The sequence below is a fragment of the Mesocricetus auratus genome, unplaced genomic scaffold (genome assembly GCF_017639785.1).
Source record: "Mesocricetus auratus isolate SY011 unplaced genomic scaffold, BCM_Maur_2.0 Super-Scaffold_4256, whole genome shotgun sequence".
Classification (NCBI taxonomy): Eukaryota; Metazoa; Chordata; class Mammalia; order Rodentia; family Cricetidae; genus Mesocricetus; species Mesocricetus auratus.
The window spans coordinates 3,797,489-3,818,532 of NW_024429182.1; the positions used below are offsets into that span (position 1 = coordinate 3,797,489).

The 21,044-nt window shown below is 45.2% G+C and overlaps 1 protein-coding gene across 5 annotated transcripts in view; it reads right to left on the reverse strand.

The window, feature by feature from the left end:
- Window positions 1-21,044, reverse strand: part of Trub1 (TruB pseudouridine synthase family member 1) — a 55,131-nt gene that overhangs the window by 22,083 nt on the left and 12,004 nt on the right. For all 5 annotated transcript variants that reach the window (XM_040742283.1, XM_040742275.1, XM_040742271.1 and 2 more), the window contains exons 4-5: window positions 10,488-10,569; window positions 914-986 (exon numbers count right to left, since the gene is read on the reverse strand). In XM_040742283.1, coding sequence (XP_040598217.1) covers window positions 914-986; window positions 10,488-10,569 — 155 coding nt within the window. The remainder of the gene's footprint in view (window positions 1-913; window positions 987-10,487; window positions 10,570-21,044) is intronic.

Here is a 21,044-nt window from a genome sequence, read left to right on the forward strand (position 1 = left end):
TCCCAAGTGCTGGGATTACAGGCGTGCGCCACCAACGCCCGGTAGTTTTCCAAGTTTTATGTTTGAGAAAAAGCAGTCCACTGTTCTCAGGGAAAACAAAAACAAGATTTCTAAATACAAATCTACATTCTAAAAGAACCATCAGTAACATATCCTGGTGTTTCCCAGTAACGGGCACACACACGGAGATGGTAAGTGGCACTGTGGCCTGAGTGCCTGCCCTCCCAGTCACTGCTCACATCCTAAGAACCAAGGTGACGGCCTTAGGAGGAGAGGCCTTTTGGAGGGTGACCAGGTCACAAACCAGAGCTCTCAAGGAAGAAGGTGTTGCCGCAGACCGATGCCTTCAACCCTCGGCCACACGAGGGCAGCATCTATGAGAAGGCAGGCTCTCGCCAGCAAAGCAACCCACCAGTGCCTGCCCTGGCCTGGACACAGCCTCTAGGACCTTGAGTTTGTGGTATTTTCTTACAGACGCCCTATTGCGCCAAGATGGGTGGTAAAGCAACTCATGCTTACGTTTATTACAAAGTTATAACTTTTATCTGGTTGATCCAATGCTGTCAGGATTCTGGGGTAGACAGGAAGCACACGTTAGGACTCTTAATTCACAGCACAGTCCTTTCGCTGTCACTTTGGAGAAGGTGACATCTCTGGATCTGTCACTGCCCTGGTATCTACAGACAGAACTTGAAGAGTCGGGAGAACGAACACCAGGCTAAGCTGACGTCCACACAGACTGGAATGCACTTTGGGGTCAAAGCTTTGCCTCCAGGATGAATCTTCTCACCGCTTTTTGGTAATTTACAATGCCCAGATGAAAACAGAGCAAAAGAAAAGCCCACTTTGTTCTAATTATTGATGTTGGCCTATAGATGATAAAATTAGAGATAGATTCAATAACTGAACTTACAGTGGGGGTACTTGCATTATATTCCCAGTAAACTTCTGCAGAATGCCTTCAATATCTTCTTGCGTTATTTTATCTGCCAAAAATGAACCAAGTAAAGATGACATAGCCATACAGGCAACAGTCCCAACAACTCTGAAAAGTCATTATTATTATTTCTCAATAAGATACAAATTACAGGGGTTGCAGCGATGGCTCGGCGGTTAGTTCAATTCCTGGCATCCACATGGCGGTTCACGTCTGTAGGATTCTAATCCCAGGGGATCTGATGCCCTTGTCTGACCTCAGAGGGCACTAGGTACACAGTGTACAGACATATGTAGGCAAACACCTATACAAATGACTACAAAGTAAAACCTCATAAATTGCAGGGTATGTCTCGTGGACCAAATGCCACCTTGTTGTAAAGAATAAAATGCATTATTAATGAGATGAAAAGGGAAGAAAATTGTATGCTATTCTCTATAAAAACTTAGTTTCCCTTAGTTCAAGTCCCATCCTACACCAGTTATTCCCCCGTTATTATTAAAACTGACGCATCACATGAGTATGGGGAGATTCTGGTGGCGCCTAGAAAGTCCGAGAGAGGTATGAAGTTTGCTGGAGACATGGTCCCACGGCAATCAATCAATACAGGGTGACTGAAGGGCAGACAGCGGGAGGCCCCGTGTCTGAGTGCACTGTACAGCACGGAGGACAGCGGCACCTCAGGTCTCACTTGGTAGACTTTAACTATGCTATGCTAGGAAACGAATTTCATATGCACACATTCAACTCCGTCTCCAAGCAGAGCTATTGATCTGTCTCCCCGGTCCTTCCCTGCCTGGAACTTCTCCCTACTTCTAAATGATCACTCCCAGTCAGCTCAAACACAAACCAGAACAGAAGAGGAACGCACACAGCAAGGACTTTGGCGTGCTTACTAAGCATTTTTAGAAGGCAGTTTTTAGAAAATTGGTAGAGATAAACATGTAACGCTTTTCACGTGTCAGCCATCTTTTCAGGCTCTTTTTGGCGCATTCAACAGAAGGATGCGGTCAGTAGTCTACCAGCTCAAGTTCAGTTTTTGGGTCTTCATACTTGCAGATGACCAAGGACAAATATTCTATAACTCATTTAGATTACTTCCAGTGCTTTTATTATTTTATAGAAAATTCATTAAACTTTTTTTTGTAAATGGACATTTGATTTTGTTTCAAAAGATTAGACAAAAAATTGTTCCAGTACCATGATAAAGCTTGGAGGGCACCGGAGCGTCTGCGTACAATCAGCAAGACAGTTGCAGCCTCACTATGACCTTGTAAGCTAAACAGAAACAAAGCTGGGATCTGAGAGCCTCGGCCAGTGAAGAGCTGCAATGTCAGAAGACTTCCTGCCGCAGCCTCCAACACCCCAGACCTCAGACGACAGCCAGCGCCGCTGCCCAGAGATGTGACTCAAAGCTGGGTGAGGACTTTCCCATGGAAAAGCTTAACTGTGCTGTCACAGTGAGAAGTAATTACAGTTGGCACCTGAGCGATGTCATTCTGAGCTTGCCAACTCCAGCTGGCCCATGCTACCACCAGGCTGGACTTGCTGAAGGAAACTCCAGAGTTGGTGAAGCTGCTACAGTGCGTCGTCAGCTTAGCTAGGCAGCTCAAAACAAGACAGCTAGCTGTCCATTCCTGCCAGGCCCAGCTCTTCCCTGACACCCCTGTCCCATGAACACGCTCACCATTGTCCTGATTCAGTATCTTTCTCTCACGGACGTACATGTTCACACACACGCATGCATGCACACATACACACACATACACACACGCATGCACGTACATGGATGTACACCACACACACAGATGGACATCACACACACAGATATACAGCATACATACAGATATGCACACATACACATACACACACACAGATGTACAGCACACACACAGATGTACACACACGTGCACACACACAGATGTACAGCACATACACAGATGTACACACACGTGCACACACACAGATGTACACCACACACACAGATGTACACACACGTGCATACATACACAGATGTACACACACGTGCACACACGCAGATGTACAGCACCCACAGATGTACACACATGTGCACACACATGTGCACGCACACACGCGCACACACACACCTGACACATGTTCCTTCTCTCATTTTACTTCTGTTGCTCCATCTCCCGTTGAGCCTCGAGCGCAGGCCTCTGTGGCGTGTGTACTGTTCATCCTGGCTGTTTTCAACAGCGTGCTGAGCTATTAGCTCGCCAACAAAACCCTCAGCTTAAAGACAAAGCCAGTGTATCTCTGAGGTGACAGACACTGGTAAGATGGCACTCAAGACGTTCCTGCTGAACTTTAATTTGCTCGGGGTAATAGAATCTGTAGGTTGAAGGGCATTTAAAAGTCACCCGGGCAATCATTTATCCACTGTTAGGACGACCAGGCAAGAGAGCCTACAGGGAAGGTTACTTCATGACAGAGGCCGCTCGGGTGTACAGCGGGACACTGGCTATAGCTGTCCCATGATTTAACAGTCCTGCCACCACTAGATCTTAAAGACGCAGATGAAGTTCTCGACACAGGGATACCCAGGGATGGACCCAAAGAAGAGAGAGGGGTATAGCACAAGCGCCTGGATACTTCATCCTCTGTTCAGCAGAATAATGAGCCATCAGCGTGGAAGCCTCCATTTGAACTGCACTTTAAAAAGCCATTCTCTAGGCCGGGGTTGCAGCTCGGTGGTGAAGCAGCTGCCTAACACGGAAAAGGGTACCTCTTACACAGCCGCCGTCCCCATAAAGTGACCACACAGGCGACCAGGCTGTGCAGTCGCTACTCACTCACAATGCATCGAGCCCTCCGCGCACAGCACGGTGCCTGCTACCCACCTGAACTGCAGAGCCAACAGCAGAATGACAGAGTTGAGCACAACGCTCCACCACAGTGAGCCACTGCTGGACACCGCACTACCACAACCACTGCGAACCAGCCCGGTCCTCACTCAACCACTGCTTCTGGCTACCACACAGCAGGGAGCAAGCACTGCAGTCTGAGGGGAGGAGAAAAGGACAGACACCACAAAACGTGCTTCTGCCTGTAAAAGACTCGTAATGTGAGGCCTTCCTTCCTTATAAAAGACCATCCCAGAGATGTTACCAGGAAATACTACCAAACATCAGAAAAGGAAGTAATTTCAACTGAACATAAATTCTTCCAGAAAATATACAAGATAAACAGGGTGCTGGACACAGCTCAGGGGTAGGGACACTGTGAAGCCCTGGGCTCTTTCTCCAGCACCACAAAGATAAAACCAGATTTACAAACAGTAACATCTTTCTCACATCGACCTAACTCCTAGGCCCAGTCAGAACCCTGAAAAGGTAAAGTCGGGAACAAGGGGGGAAAAACAAATACAAGGTAATCCCACAGACGTAAAAACTCTAACTAAGCATTCACCTATCAAGTCCACCATGCATATATATATAATAAGTACATGCTGACAAGGTTAAATCAACTCCAGAAATGTACAGTTAGTTTAACATTTGAATATGGAGAAAACAAAATTTAAAAAAAAAATCAAAAAGCTTTGCCAATGCTGTCTTGTGAACATGACACGGCTGGTCCACTCATAAACCCAGGGTGGCCGTGGTTACCAACACAAGGCAGACAGCCCGCAACCCCCCCAAAATTCACTTCTGTTCATGATTTAAAAGCAAACCAAATCTCAGCATAGTAGGTAAGAAAAAATGGGATGAATTCCTTTGATAAAATAGCTATTTTTAAAGGTGGGGGTCTGCAGTAAACAAGGCAGGAAGATATATTTTTCCTCTAAGAGAACAGGTCCTTTGGTGTTGAGACGAGGATGGACCAACTTACTGAGCTGGCCATGCAGATTCCAGACGGGCCCACGCCTGCTAAGGCGCTTGGTTTGTGACTTGCAGAGTAATGGAGAAAGGACAAGGCCAATTGGATATCCACAAAGGGGAAAGTGATGGATTGGACATGTACTGTCAGAGGCAAAGCAACAAAGGAGTCTAGAACACAGAAAAATATCTCCTACTTAAAAAAATTGTGTGTTACCTATGGACACCTGATTTTCAACAAAGAAGTAAACAATTATACAATGGAAAAAAAAGAAAGCATCTTCAACAAATGGTGCTGGCATAACTGGGTGTTGGGTAAGTAGAAGAATGCAAATTGATCCATATTTACCACTCTGCACAAAACTCAAATCCAAGTGGATGGGAGACCTCAACATAAATCCACAAACACTGAGCCTGGCAGAAGAGAAAGTGGGAAATATTCTCAAACACACTGGCACAGGAGACAACTCCTGAACCGAACACCAAAAGCACAGGCACTGAGATCGACAGACAATAAACTGGGCCTCCTGAAACTGAGAAGCTTCTGTAAGGCAAAGGACACAGTCAGCAGGACAAAACGGCAGCCCACAGGATGGGAAAAGAGCTTCACCAACCCCACAGTGGACAGAGGGCTGATTTCCAAAATATAAAAAGAACCCAAGAAACTGATATCAACAAACCAAATAATCCAATTAAAAATGGGAAAATGGGATATAGATCTAAATAAAGAATCCTCAACAGAAGAATTTCAAATGGCAGAGAAACACTCAGAAACTCAACATCCTTAGCCATCAGGGAAATGCAACTCAAAACAACTCTGAGATTCTACCATACACCTGCCAGAATGGTCAAGATCAAAAGCACAAGCCACAGCTCATGCTGGAGAGGATATGGAGCAAGGGGACACTCCTCCATTGCTGGTGGGAGTGCAAACTTGTACAGCTGCTTTGGAAGTCAGTGTGGTGGTTTCTCTGAAAACTAGGAATCAGCCTACCACAAGACCCAGCTATACCACTCTTGGAAATATGCCTAAAAGATGCTCAATCATAGCACAAGGGCACTTGCTCAACTGTGTTCATAGCAGATTTATCTGTAAAAACCAGAACCTGGAAACAACCTAGATGCCCCTCAACTGAGGAAGGAATAAAGAAAATGTGGCACATTTACACAATGGAGTTTTACTCAGTTGTTACAAGCAAAAACACCAGGAAATTTGAAGATAAATAGATGAAACAAACAAAAAATCATAAGTGAGGTAACCCAGACTCAGAAAGACAAATGTAGTATGTAGTCACTCATAAGTGGATGTTAGCTGTAAAATAAACGATAACCATGCTATAATCCACAGACCCAGAGAGACTGGATAACAAGGACAGTTCATGGGGGTTGGGAATCCAGATCTCCCTGGGAAGGGGAAACAGGAGAGATTTTGTGAGTGGACTCAGGGTGGGTGGGAATGAGAATTAGAGTGATCAGGGAGATGGAGAGGGAGGATGCTGATGAGGACTGCTGGTTGGCGTTTTGGGGTCAGGTGGGAGTCTGGTTCAGGGAAATCTCCCAGGAGTCTACAGGGAGTACCCCAGTTTAGACTCTTAGCAATTGCAGATAAATAGCCTGAACTGGTCATCCCATGTGACCAGATTGGTGCCTTCCCTAACTGTCATCAGAAAGGTGACATCCAGAAATTGATGGAGGGAGACACAGGCCCACAGCCAAACACTACCAGGTGGAGCTTGGGAATCCTGTTGAGGAGGAGGAAGGAGTATAGGAGCCAGAGGTGTCAAGGACACCACAGGAAAGTTCACACAGTCAACTAACCTGGGCTCACAGGAGCTCCCAGAGACTGAACAGACAAGCAGGGAGTGTGCATGGGACTGACCTAGACACTCTGCATATATGTTACAGTTGTGTAGCTTGGTCTGCTTGTAGGACTCCTAACAGTGGGAGCAAGGGCTGTTTCTGATTCTTTTACAGGCTTTTGGGATCGTTCTCCTCATACTTGCCCAGCTTTACTTAATACATGGGGAGGTGCTTAGTCTTACTGCAACTTGATACGACGTGTTTTATTGATACTCATGGGAGACCCGTCCTTTTCTGGATGGAGATGGAAGAGGAGGGGACTGGAGGGTGGGGGGTGGGAATGCGGGAGAGGGACTGGGAGGGAAGATGGGGATGAATAATAAAAAAAGAAAAGTGTGTGTGTGTGTGTGTGTGTGTATACACATGCAGGCAGAGGTGAGTTTTTGACTCAAACAAATCAGCGAGACGGAGGTGACTCACCGGAGAAAGAAGCAGGCGAGACACCCAAGTGTAAGGTCCACAGAGGATGGCTAAGGCACTGTCCCATACGGCTCCTGCCAAACCCCACCAGTGTCCGAGAACTGTCACCCACTCACTGGCATGCATAAAGTAACACACCCTGCTGGCACGGCATGTTGTTAAGGATATGGACCACGTGGGACTTACTTATTGTGGAGGAAACACAGCAAGCTCAGAAAAACTATTTTACCGTTTCCAATGCAGTTGAATACATGACCAGAGCATAAGAGAAGTGAGCACTAGTACAGCTTTACTTTGTGATGTTCCAAACTAGAAGCAGCCCACATGCCTGTTGACAAAGGAGGCCAAGGTAGAATGCTTTGATATAGAGTGCTTGCCTCCAAGCATTGAGTCCTGGATCCAATACCCCCAAACAGGCTCGCACGTGCAGGCAGGCAGCTCAGAGCACTTGCTGCGGCTGCAGAGGATCCAGGTTTGGCTCCCGACACCCACATGGTAGCTCACAACTGCCTGTGATGCCAGTCCTAGGGGATCCAATGCTCTGTTCTGAATTTCATAGACAACAGGTATACATGCACACGCACACACACATGTGCACATACACGCGTGCGCGCGCACACACACACACATTAACAAACCTCGTATATACACACAGGAGAACCCAAACACAGGAGGACACACACTGTGTAAGGGCATCACTATAATGTGAGAGTCAGAGCCTACTCTGAAAGTCAGAAAGGGGCGGTGGCTCACACGGGGCAAGGCGGGAGAGGCTTGAGAAATCTGTTTCTTCACTAGCTACCTGCTTGTTTGCTCTGTGATAAGGAACTGAACTGTGAATTTATCTGTTGCTCTCTGTATCAAACTTCACAACCAAGCTTAAATACAGACAAATGTCAATATAAGGAGGCTGCTGGAACTTCACTCCAGTTTGTATTTTGCCTAGTTTTATATGTGCTGGGTTACTGACACGACGCCTGTGTGTCACTTTACATGTGTGTCCATTTGGCTGGTGGTGCTTACATGCTACTTCCTGGGGCCCTCAGGGTCCTAGTGTTTGCGTTTGCGCGTCAGTATATCTACCGCAATTAGTCTTACTTCTTCTCTATAGTCCATGTGCTGCATTACGCTGATTCTAGAGGTATACGTATGCAGACGGGTCACTGTGTTTCAGATTTTATTTCAGGATAATAAAAAAAGGCATATAAAATACTGGCCTCATGGGGATGAACACAGAATTCCCCACTAGGCAGTCAGCTCCTCAAGGCAGAAGCCAGAGTTTAAACCCCAATATCATGTCCTTGGGGCCCACTGTGGCTTCAGATAGCAAATATTCCATGATTTACTAAAGGAAAGGAAAAAATCCTGCCCACCTGCAAAGACTGTCTGGAGCCGTCACCCTCCGGGATCTCAAACACTGCTCAGTAAACCGTGCGACAGACGCTTCCGTCTGGGGTTGGATGACAGATCCGCGTCGTCTTTATAAGTCATCACATCGACACACTGTGCTTTCTTTCGCTTTTCAAAAATTCGTGAGTGTGCGAGTGTGTGCATGTATGTGTGAGTGTATGTACGTGTTCCTATGTGAGAGACTGTGCACATGCATGTGTGAGTGTATGTGTATGCCAATGCGTGCCTGTGCCTCTGTGTGTGTGTGGGTGTATGTGTGTGTCCGCCCCATGCATATGTGACATGTGGAGGTCAAAAGACAACTTCAAGTCCACTGCTGCCACCATGCATGTTTGCTGCCGCAGATGCCAAACTAGCTGGCCCATGATATCTGGAGATTCTCCTGTCTCTGCTTCCATCTCCCCCTAGGAGTGCTGGGTTTAGAAACTCCAGCTACAGTCGGTCAGTTGCAGACCTACACAGGTTCTGGGGATGGGAACTCAGGCGTTCACTCCCGAGCAGCTCGCTTCATGCACTAGATCATCTCTCTAAACCCTGAGCTTTCTTTAGTTACAAATGCGATGCAGGAACTTTTAAGATTCTAAAATGCTTAAGGCTAGGAAGAAAGTATTGCCCTCAGTCCTCCACCAATTATCCCCAGTGAACTAACGACAGCATTCTAGCATTCTCTAACCAGTTCTATGAACTCAAATCCTAGGTCACAACTGACAGCCTGCTCCCTATCCCCGGTGAACTCTTTTTTTTTTTTTTGGTTTTTCGAGACAGGGTTTCTCTGTATTGTTGTGGAGGCTGTCGGTCCAGCCTGGCCTCGAACTCACAGAGATCCGCCTGCCTCTGCCTCCCGAGTGCTGGGATTAAAGGTGTGCGCCACCACCGCCCAGCCCCCGGTGAACTCTGAGAGCCCGCCTGACTCTTGTCTTATGTCTCTTACACCTTAAAAACAAGCCCACTGGCTGAAACTACACCCTTATTTAGTTGAAGAACTGGTATTCACCAACTCCAAAAGTAACTTCACAGGTACTTGGACATCTAGGATGTGGAAATACATCAGTGATTTTAATCTTCACCGTTTCACCTGATTAACTAGTGGGATGCTACGTGGCACAGAGAGACGTCAGCAGGGCAAGTGGCGCCCTGACGAATGAGAGAAAGCTGCCCTTGCTGCTGGTGTGAAATGGAATCTGTAGCGAGGGCAACCAGCACGGGAGCTCAGGGGAGCAGACAGCACACTGTCTGCAGTCAAATCAAGAAGAGTTAATGTCAAACATGGGGAAGAACCAGGAAGCCTACAAATAATTCACCGCCGGTGACATAACAATGCAGGTGAGCTCCTGACAATGCCGACAGGGCTGCATTATAAATAGCTCCTGCGCCGTGAGGGTTGCTAGGAGACCAGTTCATTTATCTTCCCTTCCTTAAAGTGGTGAGAAGAATAGCAGACAAATTAAGGTGGGCCCTAGGGAGTTCCCTTCTACTTCAGAGAATTAGCTCTCTCCGGCTGGATCTTTTCACTCCAAGCCACAGTCACTCCAACTCAGGCACATTTATTTCAACAGCTGGGAAGTCGGCTTAAAAAAAAAACTAGAGGCCCGGCACAGGTCGGATCCAACGTGATGATAACTCTGTTTTGTTGTTCCGTCCTGGGGAAGTACACCCTAAGTCCCGGCTATAAGGGCAAATAATTCTGAGCATTACAAACACTCATGGGGAACAGCGCTTACAAAGTCTCTATTAAACTGACAGACAGCAAATGTCTGTGGTGTGAAGAGCAATTTCCGACTTGCTAGAGCTAGAGAAAGGTTCTCTGAGATCTGACAGTACCAAGCAACGCATTTGTTTTTCATTCTGCTGGGACTTTCTTTACTTTTGGGGGCGGGGTCTCACTGTGTAGCCGGGCTGGCCTGGAACTTGCAAACCTCCTGCCTCAGTCTCCCAAGTGCTGGGCTTGCTACTTAAGTTCTGTATTCTGCAATCACACAAACTTCCTTAAACTGCAGAGGAAAAGGGTGTTAGAGGCTCCATACCGTACGGCTTCTCATCGGTTACCTTCCCGGTAGAATCCAGAGTGTCGGTGGCTTTCCCCAATTCTCCAATGGCAATATATCTCTAGGGAAGGAAACGAGAAAAGCAGCCTTGAGTGACTCAGGACTATTAGCCGTGCCTTCTAACACAGAGAACTTTATTCATACTAATGACCCAAAACAAGGTAAAAATCACACACGGACAACGCCTTCTTGGTTTGTGTCTATTGTGTACAAGCAGAGAAACATTCAGACTCCCCACACCAGCCAACAAGACAGAACGAAATCCACTAAAACGGTGTTATTGCTTATAAGTATATTGTTACTGCAAATTTCCAAAACTATTTTTATACTGGGCACACTGATTTTTAAAGAAACTGCAAACATAGTCGGTTGTCTGCATCACGGATTCATTCCACTTCCACACATTCAATCAACCATAGATTAAAAAAAATTCTAAAAATAAAAAGGTTCAGTCTGATTATGTGCAGACTTGTTATTCCCCAAATAATCCAGTGTAACAACTGCTTACACAGCATTTCCTCTGTGCCTCGTGCTACAAGCATAGAGACACTTAGAAGTGTGAGAGGAAGGACCGAGCTGTGTGTACACATCACACCGTGTTCTAGCAGGGGTTGAGGATCCATGGAACCAATGCTCTGCAGAGAGTGGGAACATTATAGGCACACCAGTGGAAAGGACGGCACAATAAAACACAGTGTGGCATCACAAGAATCAATAACTTTACCAGACATACAATTAAAATGATTCCAAGCCAAATGAGCTGGTACTATTCGGGGAAATATGAACTGTTGTGATTTAAAAAGCAGCTCAAGAGAGAAAGACGCCATGCGACAGAGTCCAAGCTGGGGAGTTTTTTTCATCTGGGGGAAAGGATCCTAAAAAGGGAAAAAGGTGGGGGGAGAGACTGGCCTCTGGGGACAGGAGCAGAGAGAGGAAAGAGGTGCAGGGAGAGGAGGGGAGAGGGCAGCACCTTTTAAAAGGGAAAAACCTGAACAGGCACAGGTGGTGTCTGCGAGTTCAAGGCCAGCCAGTACTATGTGGTGAGTCCCAGGTGGGCTATGTTAGTGAGACCCTGTCAAAGTTTTTGTAGAAATGCAAATTTATTAATGACAAACTTGTGCTAGTAAGGGAACTAAAATATGATAATATTAAAAGTTGTAACTTCCACCTTCCTGGCTCACATTTCTTAGCACAAATGCAATACAGGAGTGGATTCCCCAATGCATTCGTGGCTCACATTTCTTAGCACAAATGCAGTGCAGGAGTGGATTCCCCAATGCATTTGAATCATGGTTTTTAAAAGTTTCATGGGACTGGCAAAAATTAGCTCCTTATAACTCCACAGTCAGTCTCATCATTGAGACAGGCACACAGCTTCTCTCTGGTCTCATCACCTGAGAGAACTTCTCTCCTCTAGCTCACAGCAGCCAACCTTGAGTCAGCGTCCCACAGGGAGGGCACGAGAGGATAAGTGACAAGAGCAGAGGCTCAGACTCGAACTGGCAGGGTGGCAATTACAGCTCCAACGCGGACGGCAAAGTGCGGAAGTGCATGCTAATTGCTTCAGGGTCCGTTCATCTTAAAGCAGGGAAAAACAAAAAGTGCCTCATGAGAAAAAGCCAAGAACTTAAAACAATTCCTGTCCCGGGTAAGCGGTGGGTAATGATCACTACCGCATAAAAATAGAGTGATTCAGAGTGACTCACGTGTCACGGTGTGCGTGCATTCTCAAGGGTAGCTTGAAAGCTGACTAGGGAGGGGGCTGGCTCAGTGCCCGCTGCACTGGGAGGACCCGGAACACACATGAAAAGCCAGCAGTGTTGTGTGTTTATACAACCCGTGCTTGGGCGGCAGAGATAAGTGGCCAGCCGGGCTAACGTAATCAGCAAGTCCAGGGTTCTGATAGGAGACCTCGCCTCAAAAACCAAGGTGGACGGCTCCTGAGAAAAGGCACCCAAGGCTGACAGCTGACTTCCACATGCTCACAGGGCAGCGCACACACAGGGTGGGATGGGCAGTAACACAAGTGTCTACACTTAAAGAAGAAAAAAAAAGTGACACATATGTGATTACTGTGCCTTTGAATGTATCTGCAGTGGTCTGTTACATATCATGCTTGAACTGCGAGATTCTAGATGACCTTTACCTCGGAACAAGCCAAGTCTGTGACTAACTTTCCTCTCCTCACTAAGTATCAAACCCTTTCATTTTTCAAAGCCACCCTGTCAATCTCTCCTGCCCCAGGACTTCCAAACTGTCACTTCCAGAAGACGGACAACAGCAGGCAATCAATATAAACTGGATTCACAGAAATAATAGAAGACTGTCTCAAGCCCAGATTCCGCCATGCTTTCTAAGAGCTATGAAGGACAGATCTTACCCTCAGCGTGTGTGAAATTCCCAAACACAAACAGGTCACAGTGACTCTGCACCTCCAGGATGTTACTGTATGAAAGGAGACGACCCTGAAGGCAGCCCAGGGAAAAGGGCCTGGCTGTAACGCTTGACAAAGGTCACTTGGTGGCTCATCCTCCTGGGCTCTCACACGGTGCAGTCTGAGTGGCCAGGCCACAGCCAGAGAAGCAGGCCTGTACCTGCAGAGTTGCGATTGCAGGCTGAAATAGCAGTAGATTAAGGCACAGCCACTGTGCCGAAATTGAAACAGCACCTGGCGTTCCGACACGTGGCACAACCACACTGGCAGAGGAATCACAGCAGTGGGCTCTGCCACGCGTGGCCTTGGGGGCCTCTAGTGTGGGAGCACTCACACAGCTGGAGGGGGTGGGGGGAGTCCTCCTGGGAGCACTCACAGCAGGCGACCACTGCTTACCTGGACTGGGTGTTTGGGAACTGTGGGAGCGGATTGAGTTCTACCCCTCTGACACCACCAACAAACTACTGAGAAGCCAGCAGATTTGGGGAGATACCTGGGACGTCCTTTAGGAGTGGGAACATCACAATGCAGGGTGCTGCTATGGATGGCGTGAAAATGGAAAACTTAAATGTGGGGATAAATGAGTTAGCTGGAATCAACACAATTGTCAATAGTAATTACTATCAGTTTGGTAATTCATATTCTCTCCTCTAAAAAGTGGCTTGATAACTGCGCCAACTATATTTTGACTGATAGGATACAAACCTTGAAAGGACATTGAAAATAAGAAAATTTTGACTGGTAAGATACAAGCCTTAGAAGGACTTACTACTGTTAAAATACAAGCCTTCGAAAGACCTACTAATGAAAATACAAAAAAAAATTCAGATACAGATGAATTTAGAACAGAACCTACTGCAGCATTGCATTATAAAACTGAAGAGGAGTGGTCTAAGGCTATTAGAAAACCAACATTTTTTTTATCCAGTTATACAAGAATGACCACCAGATGATAGACACCCACAAGGCTATGCAGAAGTTGACTGGAATCCTATGGAAATGTTAGATTTGAAGAGATTTAAGGAAGAAGTCATTTCATATGGTATGCACTCACCCTCTGTGAAACAGATGTCTAATTCATGAACAACTAGGAAGAGAATTATTCCACAAGACTGGAAAGATTTAGTTACAGCAGTATTGGAAACTGGCCCTCCGTTACAATGGAAATATGGTGCAGAGAGGAAGTTAGGGTACTTAAACAACAAGGTAGGGCTAGAGGTATTGATATTTCACAAGATCAGCTTCTTGGTGATCACACCGTGGCTCTATGCCATACAGCACCTTTGAATGTTTGGGATAGGGTTGAGGAAACATGAAAGAGGACTGAGTCATTTACTAAAATTATACCAGGCCCTAAAGAAGGAATCACTAATATTTTTTTTAACAGAGATTGACCTCACTTGTACAGACATTAGAAAATACTGACTCTTTGGCTTTTGAAAACGCTAATAGAGAATGCAAAGGGATAATTAGGTCTTTATAGGCAAGATCAGCACCAACAGATGAATGAATTAGAAATACAGCTAATATTAGAGCTCATGCGTATGAAGCTTCTTTGATAGTAGACGTGTTTTCTAAAAATTTTAAGAAAAATTAAAATGTCAGATGTTCTAATTGTGGCATGCAAGGTCTTCTGAGAAGGAACTGTAGGGAAGGTGTTCCTAGAAACAATGTTTTTTTTCCTAGGGATAATTCTTCTGTAGTGGGGAGGTGTGGCAAAGGGCAGCATTAGACTAATGAATACAGATTAACAAGGGACAGGCAAGGTGACCCTTTGCCATCTGGAAACACCTTAGGAGGCCTCTTGCAGCCCCAAGGTCAAATTTGGTTCAATCACTCCCTGTCAACATTGGAGAAGCTCCTCCACAGAGCATTTAAAAGTCTTAATGCCCCTTTTTAGAAACCACACTGCTGTGGATGACAAAACAGCATCAATAGACAAAACAAACATCTATAAATGATCAAAGACCAAAGCTAAAAATACAAATAAATGACATTGAAATTGAGGGTTTGGTAGACACAGGTACAGATGTAACAATACTTTCACTAAAACTTGGCATCCAGACTGGCCTCTTCAGGAGGTGAATGTTCAGTTTCTAGGGATTGGAACTTTATCTCAGGTGAAGCCAAGTACAAGGTGGGTCGAGTGTATAGGGCCAGAAGGACAGAGAGGAAAATTAAAGCCATATGTGGCTAACACAGCAATGAGTTTAGGGAGAGTTGATTTGTTGCAGCCAAGGAACATCCAGATTTACATTTTTCTAATCTTAGAGACAAACCATAAAATAAAGAACACTTCTGAGGAGTGTATACAGCGTTACTGTATTAGAATTAAAAACCCTTCTTCTTTACTTAGACAATACCTGATAATTCTTATTTGTATATAGCTTTACTCTGCTAGAGTTAAAACGTTTCTTCTTTAGACAATACCTGATAATTCTTATTGTATACAGCTTTACTATGTTAGAGTTAAAACCTTTCTTCTTTATTTAGACAATGCCTAATAATTTTTTATTGTATATAGTTTTACTGTGCTAGAGTTAAAAACTTTCCTGTTTATTTAGACAAAAAGGGGGAAATGTTGGAGGATATTCGATCACATGTGAACCCCGTGTTTGCATTTGCGTTGATTAAATAAAATTATAACCTTGGGTCAGGAGGCTGCATTAGCAAGTTGACAGAAAGTCATCATAGAGCATCAGTGGGCATCCAGGAGAGATAGAGAGACACAGGAAGCAGCAAGGAGGGATTTGGAGTGGTGCAACCTTTTCTGGTCTGGTGCAGAGATGTCGGCAAGGAGGGAAGGTCAGCTAGGTGTGACCCTGACTCTCTGAGCTGGCAGGTTTTTACCCCGGCCTTTGAGTCTTATTTATAAACAGAACAATAAAGGTTTAGGTGAAGCTACCTTCAGCCGCAGTGACGGAGCAGGCGCTCATACCACTGGGCTGTGGTATGAGAGGCCAGGCCACTGCCAGAGAAGCAGGCCACTAGCTGCAGGGTTGCAATCGCTGGCTGAAATAGCGGTAGATTAAGGTCCAGCCATTGTGCCGAAGCTAAACCAACGACACAGAACAGAGCATGTCCTCCTGTGGGGTCTGAGGCAACTCCCTCTCACTTGCTGGGCTTGAGTTACTTATTCTCCTGGGAGTTGTGAACTCTGCTAGACTGGTGCATTTATTACAGTACAGTTTTGGACAACAAACGAGTAGAAACACTGTAGAAAACCCCACTGTACTTTGAGCTCTTCAGGACTTGTGGTTTCCAGCTAAAACAACCACCCTCTTCTCATGTGAAACTCGATCTGAAAGTTCACAATTCAAGATCGCACACAGAAAAGGGGGCTTGTTACTTAGGATGAGGAATACTTTTTTTTAACTTAGAGAGCCAAGCCGTGTGGCTTTGAATGTCTTCATTAGAAAAGGAACAGCTCCTCTCAGCTCCTAAATGTCAGCCTTCAATTTTCAATAAAGTTTTTAAGAAACATTTGAAAATTAAGATACAGAAAAGGAACAAGTTGAACTGGCTTCTGAAGAAGACTGATTGTAATGAGTCTTTCTCTGTCCCACCAGCCAGCTACCAAATAATGACACAGAGATTTCTTATTAATTATGAAAGCTCAGCTGATGGGGGATGTCCTTCTGTGTATATGTTTCTCTTATTGGTTGATGAATGAAACACTGATTGGATAGTAGCTAGGCAGGAGTATAGGCGGGGCTAACAGACAGGGAGACTTCTGGGAGAGGATGCGGAGAGAGGTTGAGGGGGAGACGCCACGTAGCTGATGAAGGAGTAACACATTGGAGCATGCTCTGGTAAGATAAAGTCAAATATAAATACATAGATTAATAGTTACAGGTTAATAATTAAGAGAGAGCTAGCCAGTAAGAAACCTGAGTCATCGGCCAAACAGTTTCTAATTAATATAAATCTCTGTGTTTATTTGGGGCTAAATGGCTCTGGGACCAGGCAGAACAGAAACTCTGTCTACAAGCTTAGGCTTGTCCCACTAGCTCTTATAACTTACATTAACCCATATTTTTATCAACCTAAATTCTACCACGTGGCTTTTACCTCTCTTTTATCTTGCACTTTCCGTTTCCTCTTCCTGTCTCCTGGTGTCTCTGCCTTCCTTCTCCCCGGAGTCCTCTCTGTCTCTGAAAGTTGTACCTAGCCTCTTCCTGTCTAGCTATTGGCTATTCAGCTCTTCATTAAACCAAACATAGCAAATATATTTTCACACAGCGTACAAATATCCCGCAACTGACAGAATGCTGAATCCTAAACACCTGGCTGAATTTCACAGTCGAATCATGGCTGGTGACCCTAAGATGCTGACGTTCTTAGAGCAACTTCTGCCCCCTGACCACATCCGGGGCGGGAAGCTGTGGACCCAACCACACATGTTCTGCTGTGACATTTGCCAGCTTTGCCTGAGAGACCACTGTGGTCTACCTCCTTATAGATGTGGGGTAACCTCATGTCTGTACGGTGACAATCAGATTCACGTTTTCACAACAGGCCACTCTCTCATGTGCTCCAGTCTCTAAGACATCTGAAAGTAGCAACTGTAATCCTCAGACAGACAGCTTGAGAAGGCAGCTCCCCAGCACCTCATCAAAGCCTGGGACTTCAGAGTGCACGGGCTCCCCAGCCTTTGCTGAGTTAACCGGTTCGCAGCGTTAATTTAGGGGAGAGAGGGAGGCACCACCTTCCTATACACACCAGACATTAGTCCACTCGCCCAGGAGAATTTTGTCTAAATCATATCTTATGAAGTCCCATTTCTACATGGATTCCACACTTTTTTTTTCTTTCTGGGATAGGGTCTCACTGCGCAGCTCTGGCTGGCCCGGCACTTCCTATGTAGACCATACTGGCTTTAGATCCACCATCTCTGCCTCCTGAAGAGAACACTGGGACTAAGTGTGTGCCACCGCACCTGGCTTGTAAACTCTTTTGAGAACCACATCGATCTACACCCCAAATCCTTTAATGTTTGGAATTTCTGTCTAGAGAAATTGCCTCATCTTTTAAAAAAAAAAAAGAAGCTTTTTCTTTCTGATGAGTGCTATTTTCTCTATAGTTCAAGAAACTACAGGGATTTTAAAAAGAAGAAAAAATTAGCTGTAGCCAAGAACTCGTTTGGATGAAATTGACTTCAGGTGTACATGGAACATGTAGTTAGAGCAATCTGACGGGCCTGGAATTCAGAAGAGAAGAGACTTGATGATACCTGAAGCTCTCAGGAATAGCAATAACACACTTACTGAGCACTTTGTGTGCTGAGGAAATGTAAGGAAATCCTAGATGCCTCTCACACATGACACACATAACCCAAAAGAGCAGTGAAAACACACAAGACACAAGCGCAACAGACACAAGCAGAGCAAGGCCACAGTAGGCCCAAGAGAACAGGGTAGGCCTCCTGGCTCTAACACCCTGACCTGAATAAGAGATCGCAGGGAAAGATTTGGATGTCCAAACAGGCTCCATCTTCAGAGACATTAGCAACAGCAAATGTCCTGAAGATTTTATGTACGAGCCCAGTGGTGATAAAAGCCTTTAATTCAAGCACCTAGGAAGCAGTAAGTTCCAGGCCAGCCTGGTCTATACAGTGAGTTCCAGGACAGCCTGATCTATACTGTGAGTTCCAGGACAGCCCCAGGCTACACAGGGAGACTCTACCTCTAGCAAACAAACAAAGCAATAAGATAAAAAATAAAATCCAGCACTCTTCCTGTTAATGAAGAGTAACTACATAACATAGTACTGAGAAGAAACAATTTCTAACCATGTTTCTTGACTGCAGGAAGATGTTCGGCCATGTTAGGCTAGCAATGCCCCCAGTCAGGCCTGCCTTGAGGAGAGAGTTCACAATACGGGTGTATCATAGACTGAGCACCTGCCACCCTGGAATGACAGGCAGCAGCTCTGCCTCACACACAGGCGTGATGTTTCAAGCAGTGTATGACACAAATGAAAAGCCATCTGCATATTTAGGGGGCAGAGAAGCAGTGAACATCAGCTCAGCCATTAAGTCCGGATCAAGTGGAGGCTTTAGTCACCGGCATCTTTTAAGACGAGCTAGAAAGAAAATGTCAAAACTACACCAGAGACTGGGGCGTAGTGGGACAGAGAACCATACCATAGTCGCATAGTGGTACAACACCCAATCCCAGCACTTAAGGGTACTGGCAGGAGGATCAGGAGTTCAAGGCCAGTCTTGGCCACATGAGACCCCTTTTTAAACAAACAGAGATACACTGTATATAGGATTGAAGTTGTTTGATGAAAATGTTTGCTTTTATAGATGTCTGTGTATATAGCTCACGTAAAATGAATTTACTATGGTCTATATGGTAGCCAACCTCTACCTTCAACTTGATGGGATCCAGAAACACATTGCCAGCAAATATTTCATCCCATGAGTAAGGAGCTGTGTAGACTAGGGTAAGTGGTGAAGGAAGATTCACCCTAACCGTGGCTGTGCCGTTGCATGGGCTGCAGTCCCAGCCCGAGTGAAAGGGAGGAGACCAGCGAGGTGTCAGAATTCTCTCTCTGCTTCCTCACCTAGTGAGGCAGGAGCCACTGCTCTGACCACCACAATGGACTGAACCCAGGAGCTGTGAGCTCAAAGAGACCCCTCAGTTACTTTTGTTATACATTTTATCACAGCAACATACAAAGTAGTCTACCAGAACATTATCTATTAATAGCTACTAATTATTTCTAGCAAAAATGCAATCTTCAACACCCAAGTCAAAACAAAACGACTTAATCTTTTTAACAAATGTGTAACATAAAATCACAAGTGTGAGAAAAGCAAACATCGAAGCCTGATCCAAAATTCTGTGAAACGGAGTTAGGTTTCTGTGACGAGATGCACCTGGGTGTTCTATTTCCGTTACAGTCGTCTGAGGATCCCTGATTTCTGTGTGACATTCAGCTTTCGTAGCTGAACACCAAAACGGTTTCTACCAAATAAAACCTGAGCCAGATGTGTTTACATCTTCAGTCATCACTTTTCTGAAAATATGCCTAGGATTTACAAGTGAACTCTCAGTAACACAGAGCACTGCGTGTGCTTACGACTTTGTAGAGAGGGTTGAACAGCACATAGTTCAGTGACCTCAACCAATTTTATCTTGGGGAAGGGAGGAGCCTGAACAAGTTATTAACGTAAGCATGTCTTTCTGTTACTGACATAAAACTGGTTTGTTTATTGTAAAAAATTTTAAAGACACCAAACAGTGTAAAAAATAAATATAACCCTTATTCCCTACTAAATAGTCATCACTTACATTTTGTAGTTAAGAAACAATTAAAACAACTGGCAAAAACTTGTATCCAAAACAGAATGAAAACTGCATGACAATCCTAAAGACAATGTATAAATCTAGCAGGCAATGACTCACATTTCAACCCTTTTGCCTGTGTGTGGGGGTTGTATGTACATACATGGGGTGGGGGGGTAGCCTATGGAGGCTGACAGCTTTGACATCCTTTTTCTTCAGTATTCCTTCTACCACGCTGAACACAAGTGAACGCCCCCCCCCTCCATAGTTCCCAACCTCCTTTTTCTCCTCCCAAGTACCTAGAAAAGTACACGTGGATTTAGTCGAGGCTACGTCCACGGACAAGCAGTATAATTCATCATCTTAAAAGGGTCCTACTGTGGCGTGCACAAATTACCGTTCTTCCTACACTGGGTAGCCAGAGAGCTCCTGGATCCACTGTCTCTGCCTCTCAACAATGTGGTTACAGGTACATGTCCCCATACTGGCATTTTATATTGGGTGCTGAAGATCTGAACCAAGCTTTCATGCTTGCACTACTAAGTGTACTACTGAGCATTCTCTGAGTAACCCTGTGTCTTCACTTTACAATGACTGGATAAAAATCCCAAGGCTAAAAAAAAAGGTCTGGAGATAATAGCTCAGTGAGTAGAGCCTTTGCCAAGCAAACACTATGTTGAAAATCCCCAAAACCCATGAAGAGCCAGGCACAGTAGCACTAGCATGAATGTCTGTACAAAGACACACACACACACAATCTTCCACTACAATTTATAATCAATAATGTCATTTCATCATTAAGAAATC